This window comes from Scatophagus argus, chromosome 3, assembly GCF_020382885.2.
Source record: "Scatophagus argus isolate fScaArg1 chromosome 3, fScaArg1.pri, whole genome shotgun sequence".
NCBI classification, from domain to species: Eukaryota; Metazoa; Chordata; class Actinopteri; family Scatophagidae; genus Scatophagus; species Scatophagus argus.
The window spans coordinates 13,831,564-13,845,396 of NC_058495.1; the positions used below are offsets into that span (position 1 = coordinate 13,831,564).

Here is a 13,833-nt window from a genome sequence, read left to right on the forward strand (position 1 = left end):
GCTAGTCAATCAAAAGAAAATTAGTTGCCAATATATTTGATAATTGATCAACTGTTTCAGTCATTTTTCAAGCAAAAATGTCAAACATTTTCTGGTTCCAGCTGTTTCTGCTGCTTTTCTATGTGGTTTATTGTACTAAATGAAGAGTTTTTGGATTTTGGACTGTTGGTTGGATGAAAGAAGCAATCCGAGGTCCTCCTTGACTGCAAAATAGGACAACAGGAACACAGACTTATAAATACAAGACACCTACGTAACAAATATTACTCAGTGAGCAGTGGGCCACAGTTGGTCTTTCTGAAGAGACTTCAGAGGCAGAGGAAAAGTACATGTGAGAAATTTCAGAAAAAAGCTCCATATGTATAAATATATCAATAATCTTTTGTTTTCCTAACTGCATGTCGTATCACCACAGCTGGTAAAGCTGTGATCAAGGTAAGAGGAACTGTCTATCTTTGGAAAACAACTATTTAATTCTATAACTATAGGTTGAAGTTGTTTTGATTTCCGACTGTGTTATTGTGTCGTTTGGAGAATTTCGTCTCTGCTCCTGTTTTTATGCCATACTGACGATTTTATAAACTTATTTTAAAAAATAAATTTTTACTTGATTAAAAATGGATTACCTTGACAGAAAATGTCTTCCACAAACAAAATCTAACTTGAGTTGGCTTGACTATCCCACAGGACATTAAAACACTATTGTCCGTTTTACTTTCCTGCTTTCACACGCCAAATAAATCTCATCCACGCATCAAAGTGTGTTTGCGCTAAACGTGTCACCGGGGACATAAATACAATAAACAGGGAGCCTCTGAGCTCTGAGCCGAGGTCAGTCTTTCCTTTTCATTCATTCGGATCTCGACATCACTCGGCAATCTAATTATCACATCCAGCAGATCTGATCCTGTCTGCAATGAAGGATATTATAGATGGGAAGTCCATTTAGGTTATTTATAAGATCTATTTATGGGCCTGTTGATTAGCTAGCAGGTCCAAACGAAACCACCGGGACTGGTCTTCAGAAGAACAAGTCTGGTGTGTAAATGAGACTGTGAGCTATTGCTTTAAAATGCATGCAGATGGAGCATGTGTAGTGATTTATATTTCATTTGCATGTTGTATTTGCAGTAAAAGGAGTTTTCCAGAGAGACTCATTTTACAATGCAAGGAATTTTACTGGAAATAATGGATCTATTTAAGGTAATTGGGTGGACAGCCCCTCAAGGAAGTGCCTCAACACGCTGGACAACTTTCACCCCCTCCGCTACTGTAAGCAAGTCCTGAAATTGGTACCCTGGTTGAAGCCAGCCAGCTGTGCCTCTGAAAGTCTTTTAGATAACATTTGCCTAAATTAGTTGCTAAATTGGGCCCTTTGGGATTATTAGCAGGGAATCAAGGTCTTGTTCTTGAAACAGAGGAGAGGATTTTTTTAAGGAGATAATTAGACAGGGCTGAGGCATGCTGAGAGTTTGGAGAATCTCAGTCAGGGTGGATTGCGAGAAAGGTGTGACAATAAAATGCATAGCAGGAGTTAAGAAGGGATACGGCAGATGGGTCTTCTTGTTTACAAATTAGGGCTGAGAAGAAGGAGCATTTAAGGATACTGCACTTGTATTACAAATATAGACGTGCGTTGTTGCATGTGTATGTCAAGATAAGCAATGTAATATAATAGAGAAAAGCAGACTGTACAGTTCATATTCATATAACAGCCAGAAGGTTTAGCACACATTTTAACTAAGTTGAAGAAAATCAGCAAAAGAACATGTGAATGTTATTATCTTGACTCTCCAATCAGACAGCTTTAAGCAAGGTTTTTCTGTCTCTTCACATTCAGGTCACGTTAGGTTCATGCACGTCATAATTTATTTGTTAAGTCCATCGCACTTTGCCTTCACTGACGGGCAAAGTACTACCTAACACAATTATCACATGTTTTTATTGAGTACTATTACCTGATGATGCTGTTACACATCATCAGGATTTATACAGCTTTGAGTTTGTTGGTAAGCTTAACAGGCCTGCTGTGTTTATCCAATGAGTCGCCAGTGGCTTTCTGTGAGGAAGTTTTCATTTAGCAGTGGTATAAACGGTATGAAATGAAGTCCACTGAGCTGTTGCACACTGAGGACGGTTTGTGTCCTCAAAAGATTAACAAGGTTCTCGCAGCACAAACAGTTGCCGCTGTGATCACCAGATCATCATGAAAGTGTTTCCACTTTGGGTGTTTACTGCTCCCAGTGTGCTGTGATGGTAGGAGCAGGACAAATGTTGTTTATGGTCAAGACCGTCTATGTAATGTGGACAGTGGAGTTGAGGGATGAAAAGTCGAAGGCAATCTCCCAGGTGCCGGAGCGGGATTTCCACAGCTGTCTTGTCAGACAAAGCCAAGCTGCACTGATTGATCTGTCTGTCATTAAGAAAGCTCAGCGGTGTCTGGGACCCACAACATAAATACACACATGTACACACTTTGTTTTGTACAGTCTCCAGTTCGAACAGTGACTACTGAGCCCTGTAACTCTTCTAACAGAGATACTACGCCGACCATGATGCAGGAACACTGCACACACATAGGCAGACATTCATACATCCTCACACCTGCCTTCTTGTTGTATAACACACAATACCTGTCACTGCACACCTCTCCAACAACAACAGTTTCTTCACCTGAAAGAAAAAAATCTGACTTAAAAACTTTCCAGAGAGAGAACCAAGATTAGTTTACTCTCCAGGTTTTACAGGCGAGAACAGCAAAAGCATAATATACAGTGCAGCTCTAAAGCTCTGATTAAAGCATCACTTCACTTCGCAATAGAATTTCTGCCACTCTTGTAACTCCATTCGCACAATAGCTCATCCTCGGCTCTCCGGTGAACAATACACCGGCCCTTGGTGGTGAGTTTTCAAAAGGAGCGCAAAAAGGATCTCACATTCCTTTAAGCTGCTTTTAAAGTAAATGTTGTGCAGTGTGATCCCATAGACCGAATTTCACTTTTACTGCAGTAAATGTATTGTTCAAACAGTTAGGTGGTATCAGGGTATTCATCTTGCCCTCACTACAAGACTCTCTTCGCTTACAGTGATCCAAAACAATCCAGTAAACAAATTAAGAAATACTAACAACATTAAATAAGAACTTTGAACAGGCACCCTCCACACCAGATGTTCTGTAAGCCAATGCCACCAACCATCACTGCAGGCTCTGACTAACCATTTCTAACACTTGTGTTTTGCTGCATGAGCTGTCAGCTCGAAGCAGCGAGGCTTCACTTCACTTTATTTTCCAGCATAATATCTGGAAATCTGTTTCTTTACACAGCAGAAAAACTTGATTGCTGCTATATTGGTGTTCAAAATTCCATATATTTAACCTTTAAAGTTGGGAGTCACGTTGGCTCTCAGTTCAGCAGAATGTCACTGGCTCCACAGCCAACAATTGTTCTATTTCTGTGTGAAGGATGACTTTTACCCATCTCGGGTAATGCCAGGTGGAATTAAACAAGACAAAATCCTGTACACATGCACAGATCTTATACGACCTTCTTCCTGATACGTCTTCTGTATTTAAGCTGTGTTTACAATTGATCTAAGCTCAAAGTATACAGAAGCTGATGTATACCAGCCCCTCTCCGCCCACTCTGTCCCATCAACCCAACACTATTTCCTTTCTCTAGTGATTTGTACAATGACAAAGTCAATACTGCCAGCGGTCCAGCCAACAGGTTCAGCAAGTTGGATAGAGTGATAGCAACGGAGGAAGACATTGCACCTGAAGACACATACCTGCAGTGACAGATCAATTACAGAGTCTCATATATCACATGTCCTCAGTGATCGAGGGCAGCACTGGGAGTGAGTGCAGTGTTGAACAGAATAGAAGTTGCCACGAATTTTTGTACACAAGTTGTAGTCTCAATTGAGCAGAACCCAGAGTTTCTATTAGCGCGCTTCATTAGATTGCAATTACATGACAAAATAACACAAAACTGACTGCCATGTGGTGAATCTGGTTTTCAAACTTTTTAAAGCTTCTGTTTTCAGTGAAACAAACTAACATTTTGCTAACCATCTAAAGCTATATCGTTAGGGTTTTGGCTGTTAGTGTCAGTTATTTCCTCATGATGGATCAATAGTAACAAGAGCAACACACACCTGTAATGTCAGTTCCTCTGTCCTCATCAGAGTCCTCTTCTTTAACATCTGTTTTCACCTCCTCCTTCATCTCTGGAACAAAGAAGTCTGTCTGGCGAGACAGTGGAACCATATAGTTGATGATGTCTGAGCCACAGATCTCAATAGTCGGGAACGCACACAGCTTCCTCTCCTGTGAATGAAAGAGTGGACATTTAGATGTATAACATGAAGCTTCGTTACACAGCTGCTCTGTCTGTATATCAGCTGATGTTGGTACAACAATGCTTCACAGATTTTTACAGGTCCCTCTAATTAGGAAGACATTAACCTTTCATAATTACATCGTGCTGGGATTGGAAAGAAAAAGTGCCAAGCACGCAAGTTATTATAAACTGTGACTAGCCTTCAGGTACAAGAAAAACATGGATTAAACTCAACGTTACGGTGGCAGTGTGCTTATAAAAGGTCCTACTAAAGTCCAACACACACTCAGATTTCCAAAATGTTAATAATACAGACAAAACATATTTTTCTGTTTAGATGCATGTTTTAGTGTACACATTTGGGCCAAATGTTTCAGGGAAATGTGGCATGTCCCCAAAAAAATAAAACTAAACTGGTTGTCAAGGTCATCCGCTCTGTATTGGCATGTGGCAGGATTTTTTCAGATTTTTGTAAAATACTATTTGTCTTCACACAGAAGTTGCGGGGTACGGCTTTAAAACACTCAAAGGCATCATAAAATTCACTATTAAGTCCTCTGCGTTGACACGTCTGACATAAAACTTGAAATGTGACCAGAGTTTAGAGTGAAAGAGGGTCAGGATGAAGAGCTGTGGCAGATTTTAGAGTAACTCCGCTAAAAGCTAGGAGTGAAAATATGGATGGCGTAGATATGGTCTGCAGAACATCTCAGACAAGCAGAAAATATCAGAGATATGTGGCTGTAAAATGTCTCCGCTTTGCTGACATAGCACTTTGTCTTTGACACATTAATATGAATATGCCCCCCATGTGAGTCCATTAAAGTTGCATCACCGCATCTATGTGTCTACACTTGCACCCTCCAGTGGTGTGTATATAGAAAGTGGAGAGTTTATAAATATTATACCATATTTTTCTTAAAGAGGACATTAGCCTTGCATGATTTTACGTTATGCCTTCATATAGTTCCCAAGGGACTGCAGAGGCGTCACTGGGCCATCAGAGTACCGCCAGAGGAGGTCTGGGCGAGCTGCACCGGCCAGTCTGAGCCATGATTGGTTGCAAAGTGACAGATGAATGTTTTAGTATGAGATGCCATGCAGGAATATGTGAGCAAAATGGCTTGACAACAGATTAAACTCAATCAGTGTGTCCCTCAGAATAAAACTGCATTAACTGAATAACAGTTTGCAAAGATTTATGTTTCGAAACTTAAACTAACAAAATCTATTGTACCAAAAAGAGCGGAAAAATAGCCTCTTAATTGTTACAGTTACTTTATTGGAACATTATCACTGATATATTATTAATATAAATAACAATTTGCTGTTGCAGTCAAAGGGAAATGAAATATAGCTAATTTCTATACCGTTATGTGGTTTAATTTACTTCAACAGTGAAACATATTTTATTTTTAGGTTGGTATTAAAGTTGATCTCTGTATGCAAAATCTGCATATAAAAAGTCAGTTGTAAATAGAGTGGCAAAAGTAAAGTAAACACCAAAATATATTCTTCATCAAAAGTCATGAACATTTTCTTGGCCACAATTTGTGGTCAACACTGACATATCATCACGTTTCAAGTTGATTTGGTGTAAGTGTTAGCCAACAGTTGCCCATCCAGCACACACAGTCGTTTGAAACAGTTGTTACAAAAATATGGATTATAGCATCTTTATGGTATAAAGTAGCATGTAATGGTAACACTCAAAGTACAATTAAACTTTAATTAATGACTCAAGTAAATGTATGAATTTAATTTCAATCAATGACTGACTGGAGATATTCTACAAACTCCATCCACTTCAACTTCATTTGATGTTCATTTGAATGTGCTTGTCCTAAAATGACCAGTTAGAAAATTCAGAGAGCCTTTCTTTTAAGAAATATTTTCTCCAAATCTCCACTCTACCAGATAACTGTGCTCTCTCTCTTCGCTGAATGAAAATACTGAAGGTTTCATTTATATAAACTAAGTCCTTTTTTCATTGAATAGTACTTGTGTGTTGTGCTTTTTATTATTTGTTTTGGATCTCTGTGGTTTTTATACATGTCCTCTCTCATATCTTACCAGATGGATCAGATTCCCTACACCATACTACACAACACTACTCCCTCTATTTGAATTTTTATGCTCACATTATTCTGCCCCTCACTGTGCAAATGTTCTAGGAATTTCACAAATTCTTGTCTCTAAATTTAACTGAATGTACGAACTTGCAATGTTGCCATGGTTGTGCGACAAACAGGGCTATGTATAAAAATATATAAAACACGGATGGTCTTAAAGCAGTCACTGGACTCATTTTCCTCTGGGTCAGGGTGATCTAGGCTGATTGATTGGTTTTAATCTAATTCTCTGCAAAATAAGACTGTAGGAGCCGGTATGAATCACCTGGTTGCTAGCTGCTACATGCAGGGGTTCCAGCCCGCGGCTGCCTATGCAAATGAGTACCCATCTCCTTGAACCTGCTCTGATAATGAGCAGGGAAATGGAGACAAAGACAGTTCACTGTACAGTAGGTGTACACACACACACACACACACACACGTTTGCATGTCTCCAAGGGATACTGTCGCAGATGAGAGAAAGAGGGAAAACAGCGTGTGAGAAAGATGTGTACCAATATATGTGTGCATTACTGACAGTAACATTTTACCTTGTTAAAACAGTAGCTTACTCATAACTATCATATTCTCTCTGTGTAAGAGGTTTAACCCTCATGCCAGGAGAGACTGCAGGTTTTCATTTCGACCAGAAAGTACATGGGGTGATTTTACTGATTAACACACTCATCAGCCAGAGAGGAAGAACTCATCATGAAATAACCTCATATTATCTTTGGTGGAAAAAATGAAATATGAAAACCTGAATATTTGCAGCATGACAGCATGAGATCACGCCCCAGTGTGTGTGTGTGTGTGTGTGTGTGTGTGTGTGTGTGTCTATTTTACTCCTCAGCATGTGAAATGACAAATTTTAATACCGACTCAAAATATTTTGTTGTAGCCACAGGTAATGAGTGCTGCTTTGACATTACTGGAGCATGTGAAGCTGAGCATGTGAAAATGTGATGACTGAATTACTAATATGCATCACTTTTTTAAGTTTACAATCATTTTCTGTGTTCTGTGAACAATTCAGTTTTCGTTAGACTTGATCAACTTCAACAAAAGATAAAACAAAACAGAGTTATGAGTCAGACTTCAGGCCAATTTGTTGGTTACATCCCTTCAATAAAGCGCAGTTAAAAAAACCCCAAAAAAAACAGTAATGTCTTGAGTGCTGAAATTTTGTGAATCTTATATTTTTATATAATTGCTGTATACTTTAGGCTTTCCGCATCCTCATCACCTAGTTTCTTGATTGATGTATCAGCGTAGGTCTTTTACATCAAGGTATTATTTAATATTATCTTGGCCATGTAACTCCCATGCTCAGAATATATCAGTGCTAATAATTGGCTTCATCTTGTTCTCACTGATTCCAGAGATTTTTTATCATAAGCCCATAAAATGTACACATGATCTTTTATCGAGCCAGCAGAGAGACTGAGACGAAACGACGCCGTGACGAAAGCTGTCAAGGTATATTTTAATATCAAGAGGAGTTCTTAAAATATCTCATTCTCACCTTCTCACCAAACTCTCTCCAAACTGAGATGCTTATTAAACAGTGTCCCACCCTGCAGGTGTTTTCCAGTGCTTAATCTGTAATTATAATATTCATTTCGGTTCCACTTTCTCTTTATATCCAGAGTGTCACCCTTTGATGTATTTCAAAGAGCTCCACGTGTGAATATGAGCTTCTTCCTTATCACTCGCTCTGTTGTTAGCATGATGCACTGCTTCAAAACACATGGAAATGTATACATATTTCACCCAACTCCATATGTGTTTGTAAACACTGTCATTACTATTGAACAATATGTACAAACCATCCGCATATAAACCAAATTACCATACAGTCTCTTCAAATAACATCCCAACTTTAATTAAAGTTCCAGGGCATAGGATTTAGTGCCATCTAGAGGTGTGGTCACAGAATGCAACCGACTGAACACCCCTCATCTCATCCTTCCCCACGGTGGCAAAAGACCCTCTCCAGGGCCAGTGTCAGGTTTGTCCATTTTGGGCTACTGTAAAAACAAGGCTCAAAAGGCTCAGTCTGAAGTAATGAAAACACAGCAGTTCTTACTTTTAGGCATCGAACTCGCAGCTATTATGTTAGGGTTTCCACCCTAATACAAGTCCCATATTTTTTAAAATTATTAGACGTCCCCCAACATTTCACTTTCAACTCCCCCCACCATCAGTGGCACTGTCTATCACTGTCTAGAAATCTATTTTTGCTTGTTTACTCAAAGTCAAAATCAACGAAATTCCACACCACATTGTTACTGCTACCTTGTACCCATGCAGATTCTTGCACAGCAGACCACTTGTGAATTCAGGACTATTACTTTTGATGAAAGGTGGCAGATGCTTTTGTCATGTAATGCTGTCTTACATATTAATGTGGAGTGCTTCTCAGTAGCAGTGTTATGTGTGTAGCCACCAACATAATTGACATACAACTTCATCTAGCATTGAGACACAGGCTCCAGGTCCTGTTCTTCATAACAGAACAAAATGACTGGAAAATGAATGTGGTTGGGGCACTCTGATCAAAGTTTTCATCTCCACTTTACTCACTGATTTTGTTACATTAAAGATGTTGCATGAGGAGTCAGGGCTTACTGAATTGTTATTGCTGGAAAGAAGTCACTGTCATAGAGTCCTGTAAACTTCCATTAAGTATGACATAAACTCAACATAAACAAACAAAAAGAAGATATTAACCTCTAACATCTTCTATTAAACAATGCTAAGCAACCCAAAGAAGGACTCGTACTTGGAAGGTGAGTTTCACTAACCAGTAATCCATATTTCCTCTCACTGGGGAAGAAACAGTAAAATAGATTAACTGTCCCATCATAATCAAAACCTGCTCCTGGCTTGAATGTTTTAATTATTCAACGAGCCAAAATGTTCTGTTTCCTCCCTGTACCTTTTCTGCCCCCAGCCTGCATGTCCGCTGTCTGATTGGGTGCCATTTCCCTGTTGTCAATCACGGAATCAGCATCCATCCGTTTAACGTCTGTATCCGAGAGCTGCTGGGACTGAACAGGGATATGGAAGCAGACTGAACCTCCTGAAAACAGGTCAGTCGTTCCTTTCTGCCACCTCAGAGCAGACTCAACATTTACAATCATCAAAGTCACACTTATTCTCTCAACACTGATCCATCATCCTGGATGAAGACCCAGCAAGTTAACAAGCAGTTGGCACAAGCACCACTAAACCAATAAATTCCACAGACCATTACCTGCTCCTAATGTTTCTACAAACTGGGTCACTTCCCGTCCCGGCCCTGTTCTCATGTTATGCAACCTCGGCCTTAATCATTTATGATTTTGCAGTACTGAAGTATTTTATCTATCAAATACTTTAATTTGACACTGGTGGAGAACAGCTGCTCCTTTTATGGGCTACTTTAAAATTATCCATCTTTTTATTTCCTCACAAGCATCACACTGCGTTTAATTTGAAAAGGATATTCCCACACCTACTCTGCCGCACCTGCAAACAACTGACAATCAGCCTCAGGACTGCAGTGTAAAGAAATCAAAATATAAAAAAGGTGTTAAGAATGTTTTTTAAATTATACACCAGACAATTAAGAATTTCATTGCCAACAACTAGAGATGCAAAGATTAGTCTATCAATGAATTAGTCGATCAAAAGAAAAAATAACTGCCAACTTTTTTTGGTAACTGATTAATCATTTTTCAGTCAAGTAAAAATGTAGAACACTTTCAAGAGCTTTTGGGTTTTGGACTCTTGGTTGGACAAAAGTAGCAATTTGAAGATGCCACTTTGGGCTGCAGGATGAACCTGCTTTTCTGTTATTTTCTAGAACAAACAATCAAGTAATTGTGAAATTAACTGGCACATTCAGTGATAATCAGAATAATCATTGCAACCATGCCAATTTAGTCAATCGAAGTCTAATACACAGAATAGTTAGCTAATGTTCTGACAGGAATGAAGTATAGCACTGTAAGATGATAACCATTCCAACAACCATCATTTAGCCGAAAGTGATATACCCTAACACTAATATTAGCTTTCCACTTTTTAATGTATGTGAAAGTAATGAAATAGACAGGAAACAAGCAATAGCTTCTGTTGGGATATGGCAACAACACTTGGGCAAACCATACTCAGAAGTGCAGTATTCAGTAATATGAGAACCAGAAGTAGTCTTCTAATAATGACAATCAGTTTAGTAATAGCTATCATTAGGCTACTTTTGCCAGCAATTACTTCACAAGCTAGTGGTTGGTTGCCCGTTGTTTTTATTGATATTGATATTTCTATATCAATATATTAGGGGGGGATTCTGCTATGTCCTCCAACATGTATTAGAATTACTGCCCTGTATTGGCTATACAACTACAGTACAGTATTTACAGGACCTCAGAAAGAGACTGTAAGAAACAGGTGTAAAAATAATTAAGTGAGTACATGTGCAGTGACAAAGCAACCCAGGTTCAAGCATCATTTCTGCTGAAATGCCCTTGACCAAGACACTGAATCTCTTGTGCCCCCAGGGTACCACTCTGTACTTGACCTTATATCTTCATTGGAAGATACAAGCAGTAATTTTCCATGAAATCAATACAAGTACCACATTTTTATTATTATTGCCCACCAAGAAGCCTCCCAGGAATAGTATAATTGCATTTCTAACAATCAAAATGAGCTTATAATGTTTGTGATTCTTCTAGAGTAACAGAACCCAAGCATTTCACAAAAGTGAGTGAGTGTACTTGAGAGGGAAAAACAAAAAATAAAAAACAAAACAAAAAAACAAGTTTCTCAAACTCACTGGGGTAAACTATTATGTATGGACAATGTTCATATCCTACCTAGACTTAATAGGATTTCCTGTCCACAAAAGCAAACAATTTAAAGATGAAATTAGTGCTGCTGAAGCCACTTTATTTAATTGGGAAGTTCATTAAACAGCGATGTAACAAGGCATCGGGGTAAATCAGGAATGATTAGGATGATTATCTGGGAAAAGGCATACACAGCAAGTGTGTGAGGTGTGTGTGTGTGGGGGTGTGTGTGTGTGTGTGTGTGGAAGGCAGGTTGAGACACACAGAAACAGACAGAGATGGGGAGGGTCTCATGGGGCTTCGTAGTGTCTTTGACCTCACTGCCAGCTGCTCTGTGAGCACACAGCATTCCTCTTCCAATAGAGATACCAATAAGAGGAAAGCAAACACAGATAACAACACCCCTGGAGCTTGATTTACTGCATCACTTAACTAACTCTGAAATATAAATATGGTTATGGAGTAACAGGGACAAAAGTATAGCTCACTGTTGACATTGTATATAATATTTCAGCCTTTTATACATAAGATTTATTCTATCTGCTCAGGTCTGATCATTAACACTGATACAAACAATCATCCACTTCCAGAAACAGTTTGAAAGACGTGACTTCAAGAAGCCGTTTTCAAAGATCTGTGCATTAGCTTCATTCTTCTTTTCCTGTCTCATCTCTCAACTCAGTGTTTGTTTTCAGCTCAGTGGCTCCCCTGGCTGATGGCCAGAAAAACAAGAGACAACGGAGAGTCTCACTCTCAAGAGGCCGGCAGTCTCACAAAGTCGAGGAGCAAAAAGCACAAGCAAATATCAAGAGGTCTGACACACTAAGGCGGCCTTTTTTTTTTTACCTTGTTTTGCTGTGTATTTTCAGAGACGTATTGTATTGTTTGTCTCAGGATAAAACAGTGTATGCTGAGGGGTGCCACTGAAAATATACCCCGGATCCTCCTCCCTAATATTTGTTGTTATTCCTGAGGAGCACTGGCCAAACGTAGGCTTGAAAGTAGAATCATTGCAGCAGCCCTAATGGGATTTAAGCAGAGCAAAATGCTCTGCATTAAGGGTGGACATCAGAATTTGGTGTCATTCTCCAAAAACACACTGCCCTGTTTCACACGCTTGTTCATCAGCCATACAAGCAGGAATCCATACCAGAAGAAAAGGAATAAATTATCCTCTGACAGTTAAAAGCACAGCTCATGAACATCAGCCTTTCCCAAACCTGTAAGGTACTCTGTCAGGTGAGAGGCTAATGCTCATCTGTTTCAACTAGAAAGCACCATCCTGCCTTTGCTTTCACTCCACTTGGTTCATTACTGTTTTAACCATCACATAAAACTCAGCTGGGCACTGGAGGTCCTGTGGAGTTCTCTAGGAGATATTAGAAGGTATTCAAGGAAAGTCAGAAAATCATTAACCTAAATAGAAGCAGGCAAGGCAAGCTGAGGAAACATAGGAACCAAAAAAAGTGCATTACAACACTTTATCACAGCCCCTGGGATTCAGTGGGTATAAGAAAAGCTTCCATCCATCCCCCTGTTGTCACTGTTTAAAGCAAAGTCAGGAGGGTCTGTGTTTACCCGTAACGCTGAGGTCAAGGGTAACAGACTGATAAGGAAATTGAGCAACTGCTGTAGCACAAAAAGGTCAATCCCATAACTTTTCACAGTGGTTATAAAGGTAAATGGTTAAATAGGGAATGGCTGTATTTGCATAGTGCTTTTGTTCAAAGCGCTTTACAGCTCGCCTTTTATTCACCTGCTGGTTCACACATTGGTGGCTGTGAGCTAACATACAAGGTGCAGGGCTGAGCGCTGCGATCCAGCGTCTCGCCCTACAACACTCTGACAGGAGGAGCTGGGACTCGAACCGCCAACTCTGGCATTGATGAATAACCTGCCGATCTAATGAGCCATGCACTGTAAGAGATTTCACAACCTCAAACATTTGAACCGAGATTAATGTCAGATCTGATTCACGTCATTAAGTATATTATCGAACAAAAATAAAATGAGTTTGACATGGCTCAACATAAGAGCTCTTAGGCACTTTCTACTTTCACTAACCTGTGAAAACTTACACAGAGCCTTGGTCTATTGGATCTGAGTCCCAGTCTGTAAACGTTAATGTTGGCTTACATGATGCTACATATCCGAAAGGTAACTAGTGATCTACTGTAGATTCCATACCTGAGTGGCCACCAGATTAGTCACTAATACAGCTATCATAAAAGAGGGAGGGTCAGCATGTTTTTAACCTGATAATTGCTTAAAGGCAGTGATTGTTGAAAGTATGGCCATGAGCCAGTGCTCACAGGTTTGATTTAAAAACAATAGTTCAAGCTCTGTCCATACTGTTCAGAGTCACTCCTGATGCAAGAAGTCATCATTTGAAAAAGAAGAAGATGAAGGCAGCATGAGGAAAAAAAAAAAATCCACAATTGAGAATTAACTTTTCATCACCAGGTGATAATACCAACAAGAACAACCAAGGGTGAATTTCTCCATTAAATGTCCCTGACAATGATATGAAGAAACTACTGC

At 39.4% G+C, this 13,833-nt stretch overlaps 1 protein-coding gene across 1 annotated transcript in view; it reads right to left on the reverse strand.

Annotated features, from left to right (window-relative positions):
• The window catches only part of tex264a (testis expressed 264, ER-phagy receptor a), a 63,461-nt gene that overhangs the window by 3,193 nt on the left and 46,435 nt on the right, over window positions 1-13,833 (reverse strand). Inside the window, exon 3 of the mRNA XM_046383835.1 lies at window positions 4,159-4,330. Within this exon, the coding sequence (XP_046239791.1) occupies window positions 4,159-4,330 (172 nt within the window). The remainder of the gene's footprint in view (window positions 1-4,158; window positions 4,331-13,833) is intronic.